General features: G+C 53.9%; 1 protein-coding gene across 2 annotated transcripts in view; it reads right to left on the bottom strand.

Annotated features, from left to right (window-relative positions):
- LOC132383946 (pre-mRNA-processing factor 39-like) overlaps window positions 1-24,708 on the bottom strand; it is a 50,391-nt gene extending 25,683 nt beyond the window's left edge. The window contains exons 1-5 of one of the 2 annotated variants that reach the window (XM_059955140.1): window positions 24,515-24,708; window positions 15,255-16,126; window positions 5,451-5,576; window positions 3,055-3,173; window positions 1,156-1,323 (exon numbers count right to left, since the gene is read on the bottom strand). In XM_059955140.1, coding sequence (XP_059811123.1) covers window positions 1,156-1,323; window positions 3,055-3,173; window positions 5,451-5,576; window positions 15,255-16,126; window positions 24,515-24,581 — 1,352 coding nt within the window. In that variant the 5' untranslated portion in view covers window positions 24,582-24,708. The remainder of the gene's footprint in view (window positions 1-1,155; window positions 1,324-3,054; window positions 3,174-5,450; window positions 5,577-15,254; window positions 16,127-24,514) is intronic. The other variant, XM_059955139.1, reaches the window with a different exon arrangement.
- Window positions 24,709-25,057: the final 349 nt, after the last annotated feature.

Raw genomic sequence — 25,057 nt, 5'->3', positions numbered from 1 at the left:
GAGCACGGTGAAAGGTTTCCCCGGAACATTGCGGTCACGGAGAAACGGTATCGGGCAACTGGAATCCATCAGTGCTGACTGATTATTGTCGGACATTTAAACCAGAAGCCTCAGACACAGAGTACAAATGAAAATCATCAACAAACCATTTTTAGCAGAGTTGAATTATTGTAAAGTGTCTGCACCGTTGTGCAATTAAATGCACCATACTCAATAAAAAGTTAATTTCTAGCTTCTCCAAATTCCTATGTGATACAAGAAGTCTGAAATTATATTTGTGCTCAGTTTTGAGCGGTCTATCATAAACAAAAAGAAAAAAATAATTCTGAGGAAGCAACACTTCTGGAAAAATTTGTTGTCCAACGTTTTTGCCAATTTGGGTACACGTACTCAAAAAAGGTGTGCCACCCCTACACGAGGGATGATCTATATCAGAGGGAAGCCCATGTGCACATCCCACGAACTGAGAACGCCATAAGCTGGGATCGAACTATCATCGCTGGAGCCGTGACCCAGCACCTCCACCCACTACACCAGCCTCTTGGTCACCAGAATAATAGACATTAACTCAAGAAGCCTCCAAAGCTCTCCACCTGTCTAGTTTTGACCGAGTTTTCCCAGTACAAGTGTCCCCCACTTTCCAAACGTTCGCTTTACGCAACTTTGCTTACCTGTTTTGCTAACTGAAAGAGGATTTTCGCTTTTACGAGAAAAGACGCACGCTTTCAACTTGTGTTTACCCCGAGAAAGTCTACCATGACTGCAAAGCCTTGCGCGGGCAGGTCTGCGCGCGTGCGTGTTTTTCTTCTACAAATCGGTTTTCCCGATTCCGGTAAGTGCAACTACACTGTACGTACAACATTTCTACTTTATATAGGCTGTATATTTATCATATCATTCCTGCTTTTACTATATGTTTGTGTTATTTTGGGTCTTAAGTGTTATTTGGTTTGATTTTTTTGGGTCTGGGAATGCTCAAAAATTTTTCCCATATAAATGAATGGTAATTGCTTCTTCGCTTTACGCCATTTCGCCTTACGAACTGTTCCATAGGAACACTCTGCCTTCGGATAGAGGGGGAAACCTCTATGAACTTACACAGACTCCGAGCTGCGACCTACACGTCAACCTCCCTCCCCCACCCCCCCCACTCACTTCTCAAAGTGGTGGCTGTACAGCTGGGTGGGTATGGACAGCAGCCGGTCGTAGATGGCGGTCACGGCCTTCAGGTTCCCCTGCTCCTTCTCCCAGGTCACGTACAGGTCCCAGAGGCGGTCGGAGCGGAAATCCGTGCCGGCTGCGGCCAGCGCCATTTCAAACACACTGCAGGGGCGGGGGGGGGGAACAGAAAGCGAGAACCGCTCATCAGGCGCGACACAGCAGCAGGGAGCGGCGCCGCGCGCAGGCCATTTAAAGAAGTTTGAAGTAAATTTATTACAAAGTACGCACACCACTCCGAGATTCATTTTCTTGCGGGAAAAATAATAGAATTTAGGGAAAAATCTATAAACAAAGAACTAATGTGCAGAGAAAAGTTTTTTTCATTTAGAGATGCAGTGTGATAACAGGCAGCTTGGCCCAGGACGTTCTTCTGTTTTATCCTACTCCAAGATCAAGCTAACCTTCCCCTCCCACATCCCCCTCCATTTTTCTTTCATCCATGTGCCTATCTCAGAGTCTCTTAAATATCCCTAATGTATCTGCCTCTACCAACCTGGTAGTTCCACACGCCCACCACTCTCTGTGTGAAAAACTCTGACGCCCCCCCCAATATTTTCATCCAATCACCGTCAAACTGTGCCCCCCCCACCCCCCCGTGTTAGCCACTTCCATCCTGGGGAAGAGGCCCTGGCTCTCCACTTAAACCCTCTTAACGTCCTGTCCACCTCTGTCGAGTCACTTCTCATCCTCCTTCGCTCCAAAGAGGAAAGACAGGATTGGAATGGGGTAGGGAGGGATTACACGATGAAATGGCAGAGCGGACTCGTAGGCCAAGTAACCTGGCTCTGCCCCTATGTCTTACAGTCGTGCTCTTCCATCCAGCGTAAACCTCCTCTGCATCCTCATCCTTCCTGTAATGAGGCAACCGGAGCTGAACACAATATTCCAACCAGGGCTTCATAAATCTGCAGATGCTGGGAATCCGAGCAACGCACACAAAATTTCGGGGGAGCCCAGCGGGCCAAGCAGCGTCCGTGGGGAAAAAAGTACAGTCGGCATTTCGGGCCGAGACCCCTCGGCAGGACCGGAGGGAAAAAGAAGAGGTTTACAAGGCGGGAGGAGGGGAGAGAACGAAACGCGAGGTGACGGGTGAAGCAAGAAGGGGGAGGGATGAAGTAAAGAGCTGGGAGGTTCAGTGGCAAAAGAGAGAAGGCCATGGAAGAAAGAAAAAACGGGGCAACACCAGAGGGAGGCGATGGGTGGGCAAGAAGATAACATGAGAGAGGGAAAAGGGGATGGGGGAATGGTGAGGTGGGGGGAGAATTACTGGAAGTTTGAAAAATCAACGTTCGTGCCATCAGGACGCTCCTCCAACCCGAGTGTGGCCTCATCACGACAGTGGAGGAGGCCAAGGATGGACATATGGGAATGGGAATAGGGAGTGGAATTAAAATGGGTGTCCACGGGGAGATCCCGCCTGTACTGGCGGACGGAGCGTGGACGCTCGGCGAACCGGTCTCCCAATCCACGTCGGGTCTCACCGATATACAGGAGGCCACACCGGGAGCACCGGACACAGTACATGACTCCAACAGACTCACGGGTGAAGTGTCGCCTCACCTGGAAGGACTGAACGGTAGTGAGGGAGGAGGCGTAAGGGCAGGTGTGGCACTTGTTCCGCTTGCAAGGGTACGTGTCAGGAGGGAGGTCAGTGGGGAGGGACAAATGGACAAGGCAGTCATAGTTAATTATCGTGCTGCCCTTCTCGGTTTCACGGCTACCCGGAGAAGGAGAATTTCAAGTTGAATACCGTGATAATAAATGAACTTTCGAATTTCTGGAACAGAAGATCACCTCCCACCACCCCCCCCCCCCCAAACTCCATTTGCTTACCTGCGGAGCTTCACTGAGGTATCGGGGCTGGTGGGCTCGAGGATTTCCTGCAGGAAAGTGATGTAGTGGACCCACAGATCCACGCTGAGCGGGATGGACTGCAACCCTCGCTGATAAACCTGCACCGGGAGAACAGCAGAACTGTAACACAAGAGATCCTGCGGATGCTGGGACTCCAGAGCAGAGCAACGCAACGCAACACACACACGCACACAAAATGCAGGAGGAACTCAGCGGGCCAGGGAGCATCTATGAAAGGGGGTAGAAATTCGGAACTAAAGTTCGCTAGAGGGAGTTATATTCAATGTTTTACTATTAATAAGAGACAGACTGAAAAAAAACAGAACAGTTCAGGCCCTTGGGCCCACGATGTTTGTGCCAACCTGTTAACGAACTCTACGGGGTGCTCCATTTTTCGATCTCCCACGTGCCTATCTTTTAAATGTCCTTAATGTATCTGCTAGCTCAGCCTTGCTGTAGGGTGTGGAGGCCTGCCTGCCTCGATGACCCGTTGAGCTCTGCTGGCTGGAGCCCGGGCTTTGTGCTTTGGCTCTTGGCGGGGTCACCCGTGCCACACAGGTCAGACTGAGAGTAGTTCAGGTTCGGGGCTAACGACCCCGACTGGTCAAACAAAACCGTTACGGAAACAGCGATGAAGAATCCTTCTACATCCGAGTGTGACGGTATTCCCGAGTCTCCACCCGGGACCTGGGTGACTGACAGGAGTGAAAACTGAGAGGAAGCTACTGACACCGCCAGAGATGGAGGATTCATTGCTGCCCGAAATGCCGACGGCATAACAGAGAGTAGAGTGATCTGGCAGTGGACTCAGATCTACCTACGGGCCCTTTCCCCTGCCATGGAAAAATCCATCCAACTGTGTCTTCAATATATTTAACGGGGTGGACTCCACAGATTCACTCCTCTCTGGGAAAAGCAGTCCCTCTCTGTCTCCTGCGGAAAGAAACCAAGCGACATCGGTGACAACAGGGCTTCGCTTCCAGGTCATTGTAGTTCCTCCACGGCCCGGGACTTGCATGACTAACAGTCGTGGGAAGCTACTGAAACTACAGAGGAAGCCGTGAACGCCACCAGAGATGGGGGACCATCGCGGCGCAACAGGAATCTGCTTCTATCACCACCTCCGTGCTCTGAGAAGAGTTCAAAGCTGGAATTCAAAGGTGTATGGAGGGAAATGGGCCAGGTGCAGGTCAGTGGAACCCGGCAGAAAAATGGTTCGGCACAGCCAAGAAGGGCCGAAAGGCCTGTTTCTGTCCTGCAATGTTCTGTGGTTCTAATTCAGAAGGATGAGCGGGGATCTTACAGAATCATATAAAATTATGAAAGGCATAAATAAGATAGAGGCAGGAACGTTGTTTCCACTGGTAGGCGAGACTAGAACTGAGGGACATAGTCTCAAGATTCAGGGGAGTAGATTTAGGACGGAGATGAGAAGCTTTTTCCAGTGAGTGGGGAATCTGTGGAATTCTCTGCCCAATGAAGCAGTGGAGGCTGCCTCAGTAAATATATTTAAGACAAGGTTGGATAGATTTTTGCACAGTAGGGGAATTGAGGGTGATGGGGAAGAGGCAGGTAGGTGGAGATGAGTCCGTGGCCAGATCAGCCATGATCTGATTGAATGGCGGGGCAGGCTTGATGGGCCGGATGGCCGACTCCTGCTTCTCTCGACCCCATTATGACCTTATCTGCCTGCGTCGCACTTTCTCCAACCTCAACACTACATCCAATATACTGTTGCTTTGCCTTGTGCTGCCACAATACCCCAACGCAGTGGCGTAGTGGTTAGCACAATGGTTCACGGTACAGGCGACTCGGGTTCAATTCCCGACGCTGCCTGTAAGGAGTTTGCACGCTCTCCCCCAGTGACCTCCTACAGTCTAAAGACCTGCCTGTTGGTAGGTTAGTTGATCACTAAATTGTCCCATGATTAGGCTAGGGGATTACTTGGTGGTGATCTGCACTCTTTCTCAATAAATACATGAAAAAACTTTTACCCTCTGTAGATACACATGTCAATATGTACCAATTCATCTCCTTTATCGTATCTGACCCACTCCTACTCCCTCAGGAAGTTTGAAAACTAACTTTTCTTTTTAACGGCCTTTCCTAGTTCTGATGAAGAGTCTCTGAACTGAAATTTTTGATTCTTTTACCGGTAGGCTGGCTGAATGTTTCCATCTTTGATCTTGGCTCGCTAACACACTTCAGAAGCAGCAAGCGCCTTTCCGCCAGAGAGGCTAACTGGCTAACTACGGCTAACTGGTGGCGCTCCCAGGAAAGTGCCAAGTCCAATTCACTTAATCGCGCAGGTATCCTTACCAGGGCAAGCACGGGTTAAAAGACAGTGAGAAAGAAGGGCCGGTATCGGTTCTCACCTCCTCTGCCTCTTTGGTGAACCCCAGTCTCTTCTCAATATCAGCATACTTCTTCCAGTAGCCGTAACAGTAGGGGTAGCGGGTGAAGAATGAGTCGAATGTCCTCCGGACGGCCCAAATGTGATTCTGAAAGGAAGGAAGCGCACGGAGCAGACGTGAGACTGGCCCAGAGAGCGAGCCGGAGGAGCACAGCCAGAGCATACGTAATGATGCACAATTACAGGCCCTTCGGCCCACATCACCCGTGCCGGCCAAGAGGTCCATGTCAGTGGTCAGGAAGCACCTTCCCCACACCCCCCCGGCGGGGTCAAGATGTTCAATAGCAGAGGGCACACATTTAAGGCGAGCGGGGGGTGGGTGGGGGGGGAAGTTTGTTTTGGTTTACGCAGAGAGTGACAGGTGACTGGAGGCTGATACATTCGGGATTTTTAAGAGGCGTTCAGATAGGGACATGAACATGAGGGAAATCGGACACTGTGTAGGCAGAGGGATTAGTTTAGCTGGCCATTTTATTGCTGATTTAATTGGTCTGAAAAACAAGGGTTGTACTGCTCTCCAGACTAAGCTAGTCCCATCTGGCCCACTTCACGTCCAAGTACCTATCGTGACAGTACCCACCTCCACTGTTCCTCTGGCAGCTCGTTCCACTCCCTACGTGAAGATTGCCGTCCCAGATCCCTTTTCAATCAATTCATCGGGATACGGCGCGGAATAGGCCCCTCCGGAATCTCGGGCTGCGCTGCCCAGCTACCCCCCGGATTTGACCCGAATCTAATTGCGGGGCAATTAAGCGGTCTTCAGACCGGGAGCACACGGAGAAAACCCATGCACTCCACGGGGAGAACGTAGACTACATGGTGGCCCGGGTGCAATTCCCACGGCTGCCAGTAAGATGGTTCTACGTCCTCCCCCACCCCCGTGAGGCAAGGTCTGTGCGTCCTACCCCACCCCCGTGAGGCGAGGTCTGTGAGTCCTCCCCCACCCCCGTGAGGCGAGGTCTGTGAGTCCTCCCCCACCCCCGTGAGGCGAGGTCTGTGCGTCCTCCACCACCCCCGTGAGGCGAGGTCTGTGCGTCCACCCCCACCCCCGTGAGGCGAGGTTTGTGCGTCCTCCCCCACCCCCGTGAGGCGAGGTTTGTGCGTCCTCCCCCACCCCCGTGAGGCGAGGTTTGTGCGTCCTCCCCCACCCCCGTGAGGCGAGGTTTGTGCGTCCTCCCCCACCCCCGTGAGGCGACGTCCTCCCCCACCCCCGTGAGGCGAGGTCTGTGCGTCCTCCCCCACCCCCGTGAGGCGAGGTCTGTGCGTCCTCCCCCACCCCCGTGAGGCGAGGGTTCTACATCCTCCCCCACCCCCGTGAGGCGAGGGTTCTACGTCCTCCCCCACCCCCGTGAGGCGAGGGTTCTACGTCCTCCCCCAACCCCGTGAGGCGAGGTCTGTGCGTCCTCCCCCACCCCCGTGAGGCGAGGTCTGTGCGTCCTCCCCCACCCCCGTGAGGCGAGGTCTGTGCGTCCTCCCCCACCCCCGTGAGGCGAGGTCTGTGCGTCCTCCCCCACCCCCGTGAGGCGAGGTTTGTGCGTCCTCCCCCAACCCCGTGAGGCGAGGTTTGTGCGTCCTCCCCCAACCCCGTGAGGCGAGGGTTCTACATCCTCCCCCACCCCCGTGAGGCGAGGTTTGTGCGTCCTCCCCCACCCCCGTGAGGCGAGGTTTGTGCGTCCTCCCCCACCCCCGTGAGGCAAGGTTTGTGCGTCCTCCCCCACCCCCGTGAGGCGAGGTTTGTGCATCCTCCCCCACCCCCGTGAGGCGAGGTTTGTGCATCCTCCCCCCACCCCCGTGAGGCGAGGGTTCTACGTCCTCCCCCACCCCCGTGAGGCGAGGTTTGTGCGTCCTCCCCCAACCCCGTGAGGCGAGGTTTGTGCGTCCTCCCCCACCCCCGTGAGGCGAGGTTTGTGCGTCCTCCCCCACCCCCGTGAGGCGAGGTTTGTGCGTCCTCCCCCACCCCCGTGAGGCGAGGGTTCTATGTCCTCCCCCACCCCCGTGAGGCGAGGTTTGTGCATCCTCCCCCAACCCCGTGAGGCGAGGTTTGTGCGTCCTCCCCCACCCCCGTGAGGCGAGGGTTGTGCGTCCTCCCCCACCCCCGTGAGGCGAGGTTTGTGCGTCCTCCCCCACCCCCGTGAGGCGAGGTTTGTGCACCCTCCCCCACCCCCGTGAGGTGAGGTTTGTGCGTCCTCCCCCACCCCCGTGAGGCGAGGTTTGTGCATCCTCCCCCACCCCCATAAGGCGAGGTTCCTCCACAGTCCAAAAGACGAAACAGTCGGCAGGGGAACTGGTCAGTGTAACTTGCCCTGTGGTCAGGCTGGGGTTAAACTGGGGGGGTCGCTAGGCGATGTGGCTCGACGGGCCGGGAGGGGGGGCCTATTCTGTGTTTTATCCCATTGGGCACGAGGTGCAGAATCCTGATATCCCACGTCTCCGGGTTCAGGAACAGTGACTTCCCCTCAACCTTCAAGATGATTTTTAATAGGTATTTCGACACATCACAGCATAGGACCTTCCGGCCCTTCAAACCGTGTGGTTTAAACCGTGTGGTTTGAACCGTGTGCCCAGCCATCCCCGATCTGGCACTGAACCAATCGCTGGACAACTTACAACGACCAACTGGTGTACCTTTAGACCGTGGAGTGAGCCCGGAGTAAACCGGCCCATTCCGTGGGCCTCCTTACAGAGAACTTTGGAACTGCACTCCGATGCTAACCACCGCGCCACGGTGTCTCTCTCCCTCGCCTACGCCCTCCAGCCCTCAATTCCCTTTCCTGGGGAGGAGAGGACACGCGCGCCCACCCGATCTGTGCCCCTCAGGGTTCAAATACACCTCTACGGGGTCGGTCACCAGTGGGTGCCTCAGGGATCCGTTCTGGGACCCCTACTCTTGGTGATTTTTATAAATGACCTGGATGAGGAACTGGAGGGATGGGTTAGTAAGTTTGCTGATGACACAAAGGTTGGAGGTGTTGTGGATAGTGTGGAGGGCTGTCAGAGGTTACAGCAGGACATTGATAGGATGCAAAACTGGGCTGAGAAGTGGCAGATGGAGTTCAACCCAGACAAATGTGAAGTGGTTCATTTTAGTAGGTCAAATATGATGGCAGAATATAGTATTAAGGGTAAGACTCTTGGCAGTGTGGAGGATCAGAGGGATCTTGGGGTCCGAGTCCATAGGACACTCAAAGCTACTGGGCAGGTTGACTCTGTGGTTAAGATGACGTACGGTGTGTTGGCCTTCATCAACTGTAAAAATGAATTTAGGAGCCGAGAGGTAATGTTGCAGCTATATAGGACCCTGGTCAGGCCCCACTTGGGAGTACTGTGCTCAGTTCTGGTCGCCTCACTACAGGAAGGATGTGGAAACCATAGAAAGGATGCAGAGGGGATTTACAAGGACTTTGGGGAGCATGCCTTATGAGAATAGGTTGAGTGAACTTGGCCTTTTCTCCTTGGAGCGACGGAGGATGAGCGGTGACCTGATAGAGGTGTATAAGATGAGGAGAGGCATTGATCGTGTGGATAGTCAGAGGCTTTTTCCCAGGGCTGAAATAGTTGCCACAAGAGGTCACAGGTTTAAGGTGCTGGGGAGTAGGTACAGAGGAGATGTCAGGGGTAAGTTTTTTACTCAGAGAGTGGTGAGTGCGTGGAATGGGCTGCCGGCAACGGTCGGGGAGGCGGATACGATAGGGTCTTTTAAGAGGTACATGGAGCTTAAAAAAATAGAGGGCTATGGGTTAGTCTGGTAATTTCTAAGGTAGGGACGTGTTCGGCACAACTTAGTGGGCTGAAGGGCCTGTATTGTGCTGTAGGTTTTTCATGTGCGAAAGAGGGGGGCTTTGATGCTTCTATCGCATTCTATGGGGTTTCTTGTTTCGTGGTTGTCTGTGAAGCGGAAGAATTTCAGGCTGCACACATTCTCTGATATCAGATGAATCTTTGAAGGCTCCCTCACGGTGGGCAGGCAGACTCAAAGGAGAGGGGTAAACTGAACCGACGTTGCTGAACGCGTTGTAGCACGCAAGCGTCACTCTAAGGGGGCGGGACAGTTAGCGCGATCGCTTCGCGGTGCCAGCGATCGCCGACTGAGGCTCAGCTACCGCCGCAATCTATCAGGTGTTTGCACGCTCCCCCCATGACCACGTGGGTTTCCGCTGGGTGCTCCAGCTCCCCTACCCTCCCACGGTCCAAAGACGCACGGGTCAGCGTCGGTGAGCTGCCCCCAGCACAACCCTGGCTGATTTGGTTTTGACGACTGTACGTACAAGTGACAAATTCGCTGGGAGGACCTCAGCCTCGCCGTAGGGTTCGGAGGCTCGCCTGCCTCAATGGCCCAGACCTATGCTGGCTGGAGTCGGGGCAGGACAGAGGCCAGACTGAGAGTGACCCATCGGTCCTCCAGCTTCAGGGGTTCACTTGTGGCTAACAACCCTGATTAGGAAATAAAAGTTATGGAAACAGCAACGAGGAGTCTTTCTATATCTGGACTGACAGAGATGGGGGACCCTCATTACTGCCCCGAACGCCAGAGGCGGAATGGGAGGTTTGAAAAGAAAAGGCACGTGACAAATAAAGTGAATCTTTAACCTCTGTTGGAATATTGCTGGTGGCATTATCTGAGGGAAGGTGGGGCAAGTAGCCCGGAGCTTGCGGGCAAAAACAGGGGACGTGGTGACACCAGAGATGGAAACTTTTGCAATCGAGTGAATAACAAACTGCTGGAGGAGTTCACCGGGTCAGGCAGCGCCTGTGGGGGCAGAGGGACAGTCGATGTTTCAGGGTAGGGGCCCTGCCACCGATTATTGCCTTCCTGCCTCTGTCTCTACCCCTGACGTCGGCGCCGGAATGTGCGACACTTGAGGGCTGCCCCCCACCTCCCCCGGTACACTCTTGGGCGCGTTGACTGTTAGTCCCTGGATGTTGCCATGTACACGTGATAGACACAGTGGTGCTAGAAAGTGCGTGAACACTGTAGAACATCCTCTATTCCTGCACGAATACGACCTAAAATGTGATCAGATCTTCATGCAAATCCTAAAACTAGATAAAGCGAACCCAATTAAATAAATAACACAAAAAAGTACTTGCTCATTTACTGATTGCGAAAAATGATCCAATATTACATGTATTTGTTGGGAAAAGTACACGAACCTCTGGGGCAATGCCTTCTGCAAAAGCTATTTGGAGTCAGGTACTTCAATCAACGGGAGGAGATTGGAGGTGTGGGTTGTAGAGGTGCCCTGCCCTATAAAGACACACAGAGTCAGGCTGCTCTTCTCAAGATTAAGATCTGAGAATGTGCGCCATGCCTCGATCAAAACAACTTTCAGAGGGCCTTAGAAGAAAAATTGTAGAGATGCAGAAAGCTGGAATAGGGTACAAAAGCATTTCTGAAGTCCTGAGTGTCCATCAGTCCACAGTAAAAGGATCTACAAATGAGGGAATGCTCTCCCTGGGAATGGGCGTCCAGCAAAGGTCACACCACCAGCACAACGTGCAATGCTGAAGGAGGTGAGAAAGAGCGACGGGGGGCTGGAGACCGTGCGGCGACTACCGCAGGCTGAACGAGGCTACCACACTGGACTGCTACCCTGTGCCGCACATTCAGGACTTTGCAGCAAACCTGCACGGCGCACGGATCTTCTCCAAGGTAGACCTCGTCCGTGGGTACCATCAAATCCCGATGCATCCTGACGACGTCCCCAAAACGGCTCTCATCACCCCGTTTGACGTTCGGCCTGAAGAATGCCGCACAGACGTTCCAGCGGTTAATGGACGTGGTGGGACGGGACCTGGACTTCGCGTTCATCTATTTGGACGACATCCTCATAGCCAGCAGCAGTCGTCAGGTGCATCTGTCCCACCTCCGTCAACTCTGCGCCCGACTGAGTGAGTACGGTCTTACAATCAACCCCGCCAAATTCCAGTTCGGACTTGATACCATTGACTTCCTGGGCCACAGGATTACTAAAGACGGGGCAACCCCTCTGCCCGCTAAGGTAGATGCGGTCCGCCACTTCCCCCGACCCACCACGATCAAAGGCCTTCAGGAATTCGTAGGTATGGTCAATTTCTACCACCGCTTCTTCCCTTCAGCTGCCCGGATCATGCGCCCCCTGTTCGCCCTGATGTCCGGTCCGAGCAAGGACATTACCTGGGACGAGGAGTCCGCCGCTGCTTTCATTCAAACGAAGGAAGCTTTGGTGAACGCCGCAATGCTAGTACATCCCAGAATGGACACCCCTACCGCCCTCACAGTGGACGCATCAAACACGGCAGTCGGTGGGGTGCTGGAGCAACTCATCACAGGTCGCTGGCAACCCCTGGCGTTTTTCAGCAAACACCTGCGGCCACCCGAGCTCAAGTACAGTGCTTTCGACCGGGAACTGTTGGCACTCTTCCTGGCAATCCGGCATTTCAGGTACTTCCTAGAAGGTCGGCCCTTCACCGCGTTCACGGACCACAAACTGCTCACCTTTGCGTTTACGAAAGCGTCCGACCCCTGGTCGTCCCGCCAGCAACGCCACCTGTCCTACATCTCTGAATACACGACGGATTTCCGGCACGTCTCGGGTAAGGACAATGTCGTGGCGGATGCGCTCTCTCGCCCTACCGTTCATGCCCTTTCCCAAGGGGTAGATTTTGAGGCACTGGCAGAGGCGCAGCAGGCGGATGAGGAGATTCCGAGTTACAGAACCGCAGTCTCCGGTTTGCAGCTCCAGGACCTCCCCGTAGGCCCGGGTGAGAGGACCCTACTCTGTGACGTCGCCACCGGCCAGCCCTGTCCCGTCATCCCAACAGCCTGGCGGTGCCGTGTTTTCGACTCCATTCATAACTTGGCGCATCCCTCCATCCGGACAACTGTCCGGATGGTTTCCAGCAGGTTCGTTTGACACGGACTCCGCAAACAGGTCAGTGAATGGGCCAAAATGTGTATGCACTGCCAGTCGGCCAAGGTGCAGCGGCACACCAAAGCCCCACCGCAGCAGTTCCATCCCGCCCACCAGCGTTTCGACCACATTCATGTGGATATCGTGGGCCCCCTGCCAGTGTCGCGCAGAGCTCGGCACCTCCTGACTATCGTGGACCGGTTCACAAGATGGCCAGAGGTGGTCCTGCTCACCGACACCACCTCCGAATCTTGCGCCCGAGCCCTGATCGCCACCTGGATATCTCGCTTTGGTGTACCAGCCCACATTACCTCTGACAGAGGCGCCCAGTTCACCTCCAGCCTGTGGTCAGCTATGGCCAGCCTTTTGGGGACTCAGCTGCACCACACAACTGCCTACAACCCACAGTCGAACGGGCTAGTGGAGCGTTTCCACCGTCACCTGAAGTCGGCCCTCATGGCCCGCCTGTGAGGAGCCAACTGGGCGGACTCCTACTTGGCATCCGCACAGCGCCCAAGGACGACCTGCACGCCTCGTCGGCCGAGTTGGTATACGGCGCGTCCCTGGGGAGTTCCTACCAGCCCCACAGGGGCAAGAGGAAGATCCCGCAGCAGTCCTGGGCAGACTACGCGAGAAGCTCGGTAACCTGGCCCCCATACCCACTTCACAGCACGGGCGGAACCCGACCTGCATACCCAAAGACCTGCAGAACTGTAAGTTTGTGTTTGTACGAAGGGGCGGGCATCGGCCACTGGTGCAGCGGCCATACGAGGGGCCGTTTATGGTGCTCCGGAACAATGGGTCCAGGTTTGTGCTGGACATTGGGGGGAAAAGAGGAGGTTTTCTCGGTGGACCGCCTCAAACCGGCCCATGTGGACCTGGCGCAACCGGCCGAGTTTCCAGCACCTAGGCGCAGAGGCCGACCTCCCAAGCAGGTTCTGGCCCAGACTGTGGACATTGGGGGGTGTATCGCTGGTTCTGGGGGGGGTTATGTGGCGACCCATTTCCTGGCACATCCGAACCGGCTCACAATTAGATAGCCTACGGGGGTTTGCGAGCACAGAGCTTTGGAGCCTCTGCGCCACGGGAGGCAGGTTGAGGGAGGCTTAAAAGTGAGGCTGAGGATTTCGAATAAAGTTTTTTTCCTTCGACTGCAGTTACCGACTCCGTGTCGTAATTTTAGCGCTGCGTGTAGCACACCGCTACAATGGTTTTAAAAGAAGAAAATTCATGTCTTGGAATGGCCGAGTCAAAGTCCTGACCTTAATACATGTTGTGGAAGAATCTGAAGCAAGCAGTTCATGCAGGGAAGCCCATCAATACCTCCCAGAGGTGAAGCAGTTTTGTGAGGAGGAATGGACTGAAGTTCCTCCAAGCCGATGTGCAGGATTGATCAACAGTTACTGGAAACGCTTGGCTGAAGTTCTGCTGCTCAAGCAGGTCCCACCAGTCACTGAAAGCAAAGACTCACGTACTTTTTCCAACAAATACATGTAATATCGGATCATTTTTCTCAATAAACAAGCCCAACATTTTTTTGTGTTATTTGTGTAATTGGGTTCTTCTTTATCTGGTTTTAGGATTTGCAAGAAGATCTGATCACATTTTAGGTCGTATTTATGCAGAAACAAAGGAAATTCCACACACTTTCTGGCACCCCGCTCCATGCTTGAATCTTGACCCTCACCTCTCCCTCTGTTACTGTGTCACCTGCAGCACTCCTCACTTTGCATCAGAGGAGGCTGAGATGTGATCTGAGATTAGACGACAAGAGGCACAGATCGAGTGGACGGCCAGAGAGTTTTTTAGGAGGACAATTGCTTGCAACTTGCTCTATTTCTTTCTTTAATATCTCTTTTTTCCCTTTTCAAGGTTCTTTTGAAGACCCCGACCCGGAGTCACACACTTCACAGAAACCGGACCTGCTCTCGGGGCTTTGCCACCGGCCACTTTTCGATACGCCAAGGACGCGGCCTGCGAGACTAGAGCGCTGAATTTTCATGGCTCTGGAGGCGGGCAGATCGAGACCGGTGCCGTGGGAGATGGGAGATCGAAAGCAGCGAGCCGGCTGCCCGGAGACCCCGAGATCTTTGGGCAGAGAGCTCGGAAAAAGCGACGCAACGGACTTTTATCACCGTAAACCAGCGAGTTGTTAGTTACATCACCCCTCTCGCTGTGAAACGGGGACACCTCCTTTCCCCTTTGTTAGGGAGAGGGAGAGCTTGTGGTATGAGTGGTGAACGAGTGGACTTTGGGGTACTGCAAATCTGTGTTTTTATTGATGCTCGAGTGCTCAGTGGAGGGTGCTGATGTTTTTTTGCTGGTGGGGAAGTGGGTGGGGGGGGAATCGTTGCTTTGTTGCTGCTTGTGAATGGGAGGAGGGAGCTGTGGGGGGGTTTGGGGTTCTAGCGTTTAACTGTCTTTCATTCTTTGGGGCATTCCTGTTTTTGTGGACGGTTATGAAGAAAAAGAATTTCAGGATGTATATTGCATACATTTCTGACATTAAATGTACCTGTTTAAGTGGCCAATTTGAGAGGTGTTTTTCTTTTTAATACAGTATTTGGTGGCTGCGTGCAACGCAGCTGGGAGTGATTTAGAGGCAGATACATTCCAGACGTTTAAGAGATTTTTAGAGAGGTATGTGAATGAAACAGAAATGGAGGGGTACGGGTTAGGGTTGGTCTTGGAGTGGGTTACAAGGTCAGTGTCCTGTGCTGTAATATTCTAAATGTCAGACCAACACCCTTCATCAGGATGCTACGGAATGTACAAATGTGTTGCGGCTGCAGCGGAAGTGCGGGAAAACAGAATGCGACGCGGGGCAAAGGAGGACGATTACCAAAGCAGATTCACAAATGACACGAGGGATTTACCTCCTGCTCCACGTACTGGAGCACGTATGTCCAGCCCGTGAAGTCGTACGGGTTGTCCTCCACGATCTTCCAGTACTTCTCGAAGTCGGCTGGGTACGGCTGGACGCCGTCCCCGGACTCCGCCGCCTCATAGTCGCCGCCAGCCGGCTGGTAGTGTGCCAGCCCGTCGGGATCCGCCGCCGGCTCCAGCCCATCGGCAAAGTGGGCGCCCGCGACCTGCCCGTCGGGCAGCGGAGGGTCGCAAGTGCCGGCGGACAAGTCCGCCACGGTGCCCCACAGAGCGGTGGACTCTCCAACGCCGGGCACGTCCGTGTCCACTTCCATCACCGCGCCCTGCCGGTACGCTTCAGCCCGGTCCTGCGCGGCAATCAGATCAGTAACGAGGCCAGGGTGTCCGTGATGGACAGCAGTCGACTCTTCATCAGCCCCACTGCCGTTGCACGGAGCAGGACTGCGGCCCCCCAGGGCACCGTCGCTCGGGTCCAAGCTCCCCCCCGCTGGCTCTGTGGCACTGGCCCCAACTCGAGGGCCAAGACCGTTCTCCCCCGGCTCCTGAGAGTCACAGAGACGGGCATCTCCGGCCGCCGGCTCGCTGAATTCCCCGCTGCCCAGCCTGTCGTCCGCCGCGGCATCACCGTTGGGCGGGCCGGGACTGCCGGTCACCGTCGCCTCAGTGCCGTGCGCGTCACTGGCATCGGCGGGCGAGTCCTCACCGGTCCCTGCGCTGCCCAGCCGGGCCTCGGAGTCCTCAAGCGCACTCGCTCCCCGAGGGGCGGGAGAGCCGGCCGTCCTGAGGCTTGGAGTCCGGGCGTGCGAGATGAAAGGACGGTTCCCGTTCAGGCTTTCCTTGTTCAGCAACAGCTGTTCGGCGTCTGTGAATGAAAACAAGTCAATTAGGCCGCGTGCGTCGGTGTACGGGGCAGCATCCCTGGCCGTGCCCCTCACTCACTTGGCCCCTCCCCCCCCGCCGCCCTCACCCGCGACCGGCTAAACCAGGCGACGGTGGCCTCGTACCCTGGCGAGATGGGGACAGGGCGTGCGAGATCAGCTCTGGCGGATTGGGTGAGCGAGATCCGATGGTCGGGAAGGTGGCCCTGCGGGACGGGCGCGGCCAGCCGCAGGAGACCGAGCCTGGCTTGTTCGGAACGGCGAGGATGAGGGAGGGCAACTGCCCCTGCCCCAGTGCAACGGCTTCTCCACTTTAAAAGCTCTCCCGCACAGGCACCAGTGCCGTCTGAAACCATCGCAGCTCACAGCTCACAGGAGAGTCTTCACAGGAATTAAGAAATTCGGTGACGAGAACCGGAACAAACACCCCCCCCTTAAATAGTCTCAACCTATCACCTGCAGGCCTGTACTCTTCCCCACCCCCCCCATCACCGGCTGATTTTATTGGTCTGTCACATGGCGTCACCGGATTGGCTGGTTCTGCGGGCGTGTCTGCCTATCAGCTAACGTCTGACCTGCCGGTTTAGCGCGTGCCCACTGTTTCCAGATCAGGCCAACCTATCCGGCTGCACCAGGTGCGTTCGCAAGCGCAGGATCGGCGGGAGGAGCGTTAACTGATGGGCGAAATCCGCCAATGCCGCCACGTGATGTGACAGACTGATAAACAATCACCCGGTGGACAGGGCACCCCCTTCTTCCATGGTCCACTGTCTCCTCCTATCAGATTCCTTCTTCTTCAGCCCTTTAACTCTTCCACCTATCACCTCCCAGCTTCGTTTCATACCCCACCTCAAATCAGCTGTCAGCTTCTTCCCCACCCACCTAACTTCTCCCCTCCCCTTTGCCCCTCCAGCTCGCTCCCCTTTCCCTTCTCCCCCCCTTCTTATTCTGTCATCTGCCCCCTTTCCTGTCCTGAGGAAGGGTCTCCGACTGTTCCTCTCCACAGATGCTGCCCTGACCTGCATATCGTGCGCTGACCTACCGGGTGGATGCCATTAAGCCGAACAGGGCGCAGAAAAGATTCATGAGTGCAATGTCAGGACTGGAGGACTCGGTTTGCAAGGGGAGACCAGGCAGGGTGGGGCCATTTTCACCAAGAGTCAAGAATTTAGAACATAAGAAACGGGAGCAGGAGTCGGCCATCCGGCCCATCGAACCTGCCCCGCCGTTCAATCAGATCATGGCTGATCTGGCCACGGACTCATCTCCACCTACCTGCCTTTTCCCCATCACCCTTAATTCCCCTTCTAGGCAAAAATCTATCCAACCTCCTCTTAAATATATTTACTGAGGCATCCTCCACTGCTTCACTGGGCAGAGAATTCCACCGATTCCCCACTCTCTGGGAAAAGCAGTTCCTCCTCATCTCCATCCTCAATCTACTCCCTCGAATCTTGAGGCTCTGTCCCCTAGTTCTAGTCTCACCTCCCAGTGAAAACAACTTTTCTGCCTCTATCTTATCTATCCCTTTCATAATTCTATGTTTCTATAATTTAAGGGGCAACCTTATAGAGGTGTGAAGGGCAGATAGTCACAGGCCTTTTTCCTGAGGGAAATCTACAACCGGAGGGCTTAGTTTTAAGGTGAGAGGGTACATTTTCCATTCAGAGGGGATTGGGTATGTGGAACGAGCTCCCAGAGGTGGGTACAATAATAAAAATTAAATGATACTTGGACAGGTTCGTGGATAGGAAAGGATTAGAGGGACTATTTTTAAAGTATAACTAACACACACACACACAATGCTGGAGGAACTCAGCAGGCCAGGCAGGAATAAACAGTCAAGGTTTCAGGCTGAGAGCCTTCGTCAGGATTGGAAAGGAAGGGGGGGGGGGGGAGAAGAATAAGGAGGTTGAGGTGAGGAGAGTGAAAGCTGGCTGGTGATTGGTAAAGAGACACACACACACAAAAAAAAGCTGCAGGAAGTCAGACCAGGCAGCGTTCAGCCAGAAACATCAACTGTACTTTCTTCCCATAGATGCTGCCTGACCTGCTGAGTTCCTCCAACATCTTGTGTGCGTTGCACAGACATACAAGACGTTGGTGAGGCCTCATTTGGAGTATTGTGTGCAGTTTTGGTCACCGACCTACAGGAAAGATGTAAATAAGGTTGAAAGAGTACAGAGAAAATTTACAAGGACGTTGCCGGGTCTGGAGGAGCTGAGTTATAAGGAAAAACTGAATAGGTTAGGACTTTATTTCTTTAAATGTAGAAGATTGCGAGGAGATTTGATAGAGGTATAAAAAATCAGGGGTCACCAACCGTTTTTTGCACCGTGGACCGGTTTAATATTGACAACATTCTGGTGGACCGGCCGACCAGGGGTGGTGGGGGGGTAATCACAACTGGAATATAGGTGATAAGTCAACCATGAGTCACTTATGTGGCTAATACCCTCAATTTTGTTTCTAAAAGGGTTTATCTAACGAATTCAATATTAAATACACAGCGCATATTTTCCCCGCATGAACATAGTGATCAGTCAATTATAAGTCAATAACATCATAACATTTTAAATAACGTTTGGATATTAAACAGAAAGCACATATTTTCCTGGTATGAACATATAAAATCATTACAACATACCAGTGAGAGGACAAGGTAAGGGCCGGAGGTCCCCGTACCCGGGTCGTGGCAGCCGCGGTCCGGAGAGAGCGAGCGAGGAGTGCCACAGAGCACTCCCCCCCCCCCCCACCCCACCTGTAGGTAGGTGGGATCTATCGGCTAACAAAAGTTTGGCTCGGGTGATGACTTTCAGTAGATCACAGCGAGGTAGCTGCTCCGCTACTTACGAAACCGCGAGCCCGAATTAGGTCGTCTGTGAATACTTTAGCACCGGGTTCCCCATGAACATCGGGTGTGCTAAACAGGTTTAGAGGCAGCGCCCATCTGTCTGCGCTCCAGGCCAGTAACATCGGCGCTTCCTGCCGGCCGGTTACCCGAGGCCAATCAGTGACCCCTGGCGCGAGGGTATCACTGCGTTTAGGCGACTGATGACCTTGCGTGGGTTCAAGTTCAACAGCAGGCGTGACAGGGAATGAGGAAAGGTGCAGCTGACTCCTATCGTTTCCTTGCTGGGGACTGGGGACTGTACAAAATTATGAGGGGTATAGATAGGGTAAATGCCAGAGGCTGGGCGGGACTACAACCACAGGTCAGGGGTTAAGGGTGAAAAGTTGAAGGGAAACACGAGGGGAAAGTTTTTCACGCAGGGGGTCACAAGCGTGGGGATCGAGCTGCCACTGCAAGTAGAGCGTGCAAGCTCGATTTCAGGGTTTAAGAGAAGCGTGGGTAGGTATATTACTGGCAGGGGTGCGGAGGGCTGTGGTCCCAGCGTGGGTCGATGGTCGTAGGCAGTTCAAATGGTTTCAGCATGGACCTGTTTTGGTGCTGTACTTTTCTACGACTGCAGTCTCAGGCAATTCAATCTCTCCTCAGGCTAACCCCCCTCATCTCTGGAATCTCCTCTTCGCCAATTCGATCTCCTCACTCGGGGGAGGAACCAGAACAGAACTGGACACTGTGCTCCAGCCGCTGCCTCACCAATATCCTGGACAGTTACAGCATAACCTTCCCGATCTCAAATTCAAGCCCGCTCACAATATCAGCCAACGTTCCGCCTGCCGGCTGGATAACCTACTGCACCCACAAAGCCACCTCTTCCTGTGACTCACACACAAAACACTCCCCCATCCCCGAGCGTAACAGCCCGCTGCAGCTTTCAGCAGTGACCCGATCGGCTCTTCCTCCCGAAGCGGGTGACCCTGCCCACTCACCTCGCCCAGCCGATTCCCCGCCTCCTCGGCACTCACAATTCAATTCTGTGTCACCTACACGCTTCCAAGGTCCTGTTCCCAAGCTGAGATCAGGCAAAACCCATTCCTCCCAGCTCCCTGCCTTTTATTCTGTCTACATTACCTCTCAGTTGCATGCATATTTCTGATAGATAAATCTTTTTATAAACCCAGGTGTACAGCATCCACCTGTTCCCCTCTATCCCCCTTCGCTCATTATAGTTGAAGTCAGAAGTTTACATATACCGTAGCCAAATACATTTGATTTTCACAATTCCTGACATTTAATCCTAGAAAACATTTTAGGATTAGGATCACTACTTTATTTTAAGAATGTGAAATGTCAGAATAACAGTAGAGAGAAAGATTTAATTCAGCTTTTATACCTCTCATCACTCTCCCAGTGGGTCAGATGTTGACACACACTGTGTTAGTATTTGGTAGCATTGCCTTTAAGTTGGCCCACAAACCTGACTCAAGTTACACCAGTTCTGTCCAGAGGAATGGAACAAAATTCCAGCAACTTACTGTGTGAGAGAAGCTGGTGGAAGGCAAACCCAAAACGTTTGACCCAAGTTAAACAATTTAAAGGCAATGCTACCAAATACCAACAAAGTAAATGTCAGGAATTGTGGAAAGCCAAGTTTAAATGTATTTGGCTGAGGTGTAGGTAAGCTTCTGACTTCAACTCCATATCCCCAAAGAACTCCAGCACATCTGTCAAACAAGACCTGCCCTTCATGACGTGTCAGTCTGACGGAGTCACTTCTAAAGAATCCTTCCGCAACGATAGCTGCCAGCATTTTCCCGACAAGACTCTGTGGTTGCCTCCCTTCTGCCGACGTCCATTTTGTGAAGCGTGGCGTGACATTCGCTCTGCCGGCCCGGGGCGGTTTAGTAAATGATCACAAACGTGCCTATTATCACTTCTGCCATTTCTTTCAGCACCCTGGGCTGGGATTGCACCTCTTTAACGAAGCGACTGTCTGGAGGTGCTCACACCGTGCCATCTCTCCGAAGCTGGCATAACATTTATTCAACTGTACCAAGTGCGAACGAGGAACAGCGTTCCTGATCGAAAACAAAAACCTTACGACCAGTCCTCTTCCCACAGATGCTGCCTGACCCGAACAGGGTTCTATTGGGCCACAAGGCCTTGGAGCAGAATTAGGCCCTTCAGCCCATCAGTCCACCGTTCTATCATGGCTGATTAATCATCCCCCAGAACCTATCAACTTCCACTTTAAATATACTTGCACTCGCCAGCTATCTGTGGCAACGAATTCCACAGATCCACCACCCTCTGCCCAAAGAAATTCCTCGTCTCCATTCTGAAGGGACATCCTTCTGTTCTGAGGCTGTGCCCTCTGGTACTAGACTCCCCCCCCACCCCCACCCCGCTATTGGAAATGTCTTCTCCACGTCCACTCTATCTAGGCCTTTCGATATTCAATAGGTCTCAGTGAGATCCCAGACAGCACAGGCCCACAGCCATCAAACACTCCTCATGCATTAACCCTGGAGAGGCTTCAGCAGCCGCAGGACATTGTTCTCCGCTTTGATCAACAGCCCCGTCTTACCAGGGCGCGTGAAGCAAGAGTTGCTCCCAAACTCCATGGGAAGTTTGCCAAAGATTTGAATTTAAAAAAGAAAGACGGTTTTATAAAAACTTCTGTGGGGACTTAGACAGAACGGAGAAGGGTACAGCACAGGAACAGGCCCTTTGGCCCATCTAGTCCATGCTTAAACAGCCGACTCCCATCGACCACAGCCCTCCATACCCCGACCATCCAAACCTCTCAAACGTTGAAATCGAGCTCGCCTGCACCACTTGCGCTGGCAGCTCATTCCACACTCTCACCGCCCTCTGAGTGAAGTTTCCCCTCAGATGACCCATGATAGAAGCTCTCCAGGAGCCTGATGGTATGTTCTGTCGAGGCTTTTTAATCTGGGATGAGAGAAGGGAGGATGTCGGGATGGGGTCTCTGTTATGTCGACCGCTTTACCGAGGGCAATGGGAAGTGTAGACGGAGTTCTCGCAGGGGTGGGGGAACTCAGCAGGCTGGGCCACTTCTCTGGAAAAGGGCAAACTGTCCACGTGTCCGGCCGAGATCCTCCGGCAGGACCAGAGAAAAGATGATCTTCTCTTCTTCGTCCGTTCTCCCGAAATGTCGACCGCTTGCCCTTTCCCTGGAAACTGAGCTCCTCCCGCATTTTGTGCGCGCGTGTGCTCGAATTTCCAGCGCCCGCAGATTCTCTTCGTTTGCGCGCGGAGGGGAGGCTACTTTCTGAGCCACGCTGTCCACGCCTCGGTTTCTGGCAGCGACGGGCAAGGCGGTTGTCACGCCAAGCTCCAGTCCGTCCACGGGCATCGGTAAAAACCAGCAAGGATCAACGGCAATACGCCAGACTGCTTTAGACTTCCTGGGACCCGGCGTCTACTTGGCCGAACCATCTCATGATCTGCAGTCCCTTTGATAAATGCCTGCCCCGTGCGCATTTTAAATCGGGGGAGGCAGCTCAGTGCCTCTCAGGCAGTCAACCCTCCGGAGCAGACACCTCTAACTTTGACAGCGAGGGTCTGTATGGCGAGCCCACAACAGGAGCTAACCCCATGATCTTTCAGCATACGTCAGGTGAGCACCAGACTGAGCGGCCACTTTACTCAGTGCAAATATCTAACCAGCCAATCACGTGGCAGCAGCTCAAAGCAATAAAAGCACGCCAACATCGTCAAGAGGCTCAGGCCAGACACGAGAATAGTGATCTCAGTCACCTTGACCGACGAGTGATTGTTGGTGCCAGACAGGGTGGTTTGAGTTCCTTAGAAACGGCCGATCTCCTGGGATTTTCACGCCAACAGTCTCTGGAGTTTACAGAGAATGATGCGAGAAATTTAAGCCCAGTGAGCGGCCGTTGTGTGGGTGAAAACGCCTTGTTCATGAGAGAGGTCGGAGGAGAATGGGCCAAACTGGTCAAGGTGACAGTATCTCAAATAACCACGCGTTACAACAGTGGGGTGCAGAAGAGCATCTCTGAACGCACAACACGTCCAACCTTGAAGTGGATGGGCTACAGCAGCAGAAGACCATGAACGTACACCCAGTGGCCACTCTATCAGGTACATAAGAATGCACCTAATAAAATGGTCACTGACTGTAAACGAGACATTTATAAGCCCGGGGGAACCTGGTTGGTGTAATCTGCAGAATTTTAAGCAGAACTGGAAAGCTTCAAAAAGACCCCAAGACTTTATTACCAGTCACACACTTTTCCAAATAGGCCAAGGGCAGTCTTTCTACCCTGCCTGCAAAAGTGAACAGACAGACAACATCAAGTCCTCGTGAGGGGTCTCCCTCCAACTGTATATTCTCCTCCGTAGATGCTGCCTGGACTGCTGAGCTCCTCCAGCAACTGCTCGACGGTTTAAAGTTCAAAGCACATTTACTTATCAAAGTATGTACGACCCTTGAGATCCCACCTCCTTGCAGGCAGCTACAGAACAGGAAACGCGAGACTCCAGGACACCCAGCCTGCCTGTAACGGGTCGCCGTCCGATAGGTCGACTGGTTTACCCTTTTTCTGTAGATGCCGCCTGACCTGCTGAGCTCCTCCAGCATTTTGCGTTTGTGGCCTGGACTGCCAGCACCTGTGGATTTTCTATTGGTAAGTGACTGCCCTCAAGAATTCGGAACGCTGGCTTTGCCCCGCCGGGCTTCTGGACGGGGGGGGGGAGGGGGGTAGCCCACTCAAACACAGAAGCTGGGCGCAATGGCATCACCCTGTTCTGTGCAGGGGGAAGTGCTCTGGCACACATGTACAGAGACTCAGGAGGTGTGCAGGTACACCTACACTACAGCAACGTGCACACAAAATACTGGAGGGATCCGGGGGGTCAGTAACCTCGCGATAGACTGGCGTCCTATCCAGGTGGGGGGGGCGGGCAGTCTCGTACTCTCAGTTGCTTCACGCCACAGAAACCGGCATCAGCACCGGCCTGAAGAGCCTATGTAAGGCTCTGGACCGACTCTAACTTATCCAGGGGGTCAGGCAGCATCTATGGAAATGAACAGACAGTCGATGTTTTGGGCTGGGGCCCTTCACCAGGACTGAGGAGGATGCCAGAACAGGAAGGTGGGAGGACTAGCTGGAAGGGGATAGGCGAAGCCAGGCGGGAGGGAAAGGGCTGGAGAGGGGTGAATCTGACAGGAGAGGGGGAGGAGACACAGGATGCCCCCAGACTGCCTGTACAGAGTGCAACTCCCTCACAGAGGTTTCAGTCTGTACAGGGTGTGCACACCCACCCACCCTGGCTGTACTGAGGGTCTGCAGGCGGCCATTCCACCCCTCCCACAGGTCGCCCCTCCCCCATCCCCCGCCCCGGGCCCGACTCTATCACCGCTTCCCTCCCTCACCCACCTCCCCAGCCCCGAGGCCTCGACACCCGTCAATTTCGGCTCCTCCCGACCCCCCGCCTCCAGCCGCCCGCCGCCCGGCCCCGCGGCTCCCCCGCTCACCGCCCGCAGCAGCCGATGCCGGCGGATTCGGCTCCGGCTCCGGCCACCGATCAGCGGCCGCCGCCATTACTCCGTCGCCGTCACCATTGCCCTCCGAACCGGAACCGGAAGCGCCCCGGAGCGGAAGGAGGAGCTGCTCCCGCCCTCCCTTTGTAGTTTTTCGTGTGCGTGGCACAAACTTGCAGGCGCAGAGTCAGTGGAGCGAATTATCAGCAACGAGTTTAGTATCAGCGGCGTGTGTCGTGAAATCTGTTGTCTTTGCGACAGCAATACAATGCAATACATAATAGATTAGAAGAGAAAACTGTAATATACAGTTTAAATGTATGTAAAACTACTGCAAATGTTCGTACAGTAGAGCATTCTAACTGGCTGCATCACCGTCTGCTGTGAGGGTGGGGACAGCTACTGTCAGCTCCCTCACGGGCACCAGCCTCCGGAGTGTCCAGGACACCTTCAAGGAGCGGTACCTCGACAAGTTACCGTCCATGCAAACTTCCTGTAATGGTCAATGAAATATTTATCTTTGAAAATATTCCTCTT

This window comes from Hypanus sabinus, chromosome 31, assembly GCF_030144855.1.
Source record: "Hypanus sabinus isolate sHypSab1 chromosome 31, sHypSab1.hap1, whole genome shotgun sequence".
NCBI lineage: Eukaryota > Metazoa > Chordata > Chondrichthyes > Myliobatiformes > Dasyatidae > Hypanus > Hypanus sabinus.
This window is presented reverse-complemented; position numbering and strand designations above follow the sequence as displayed.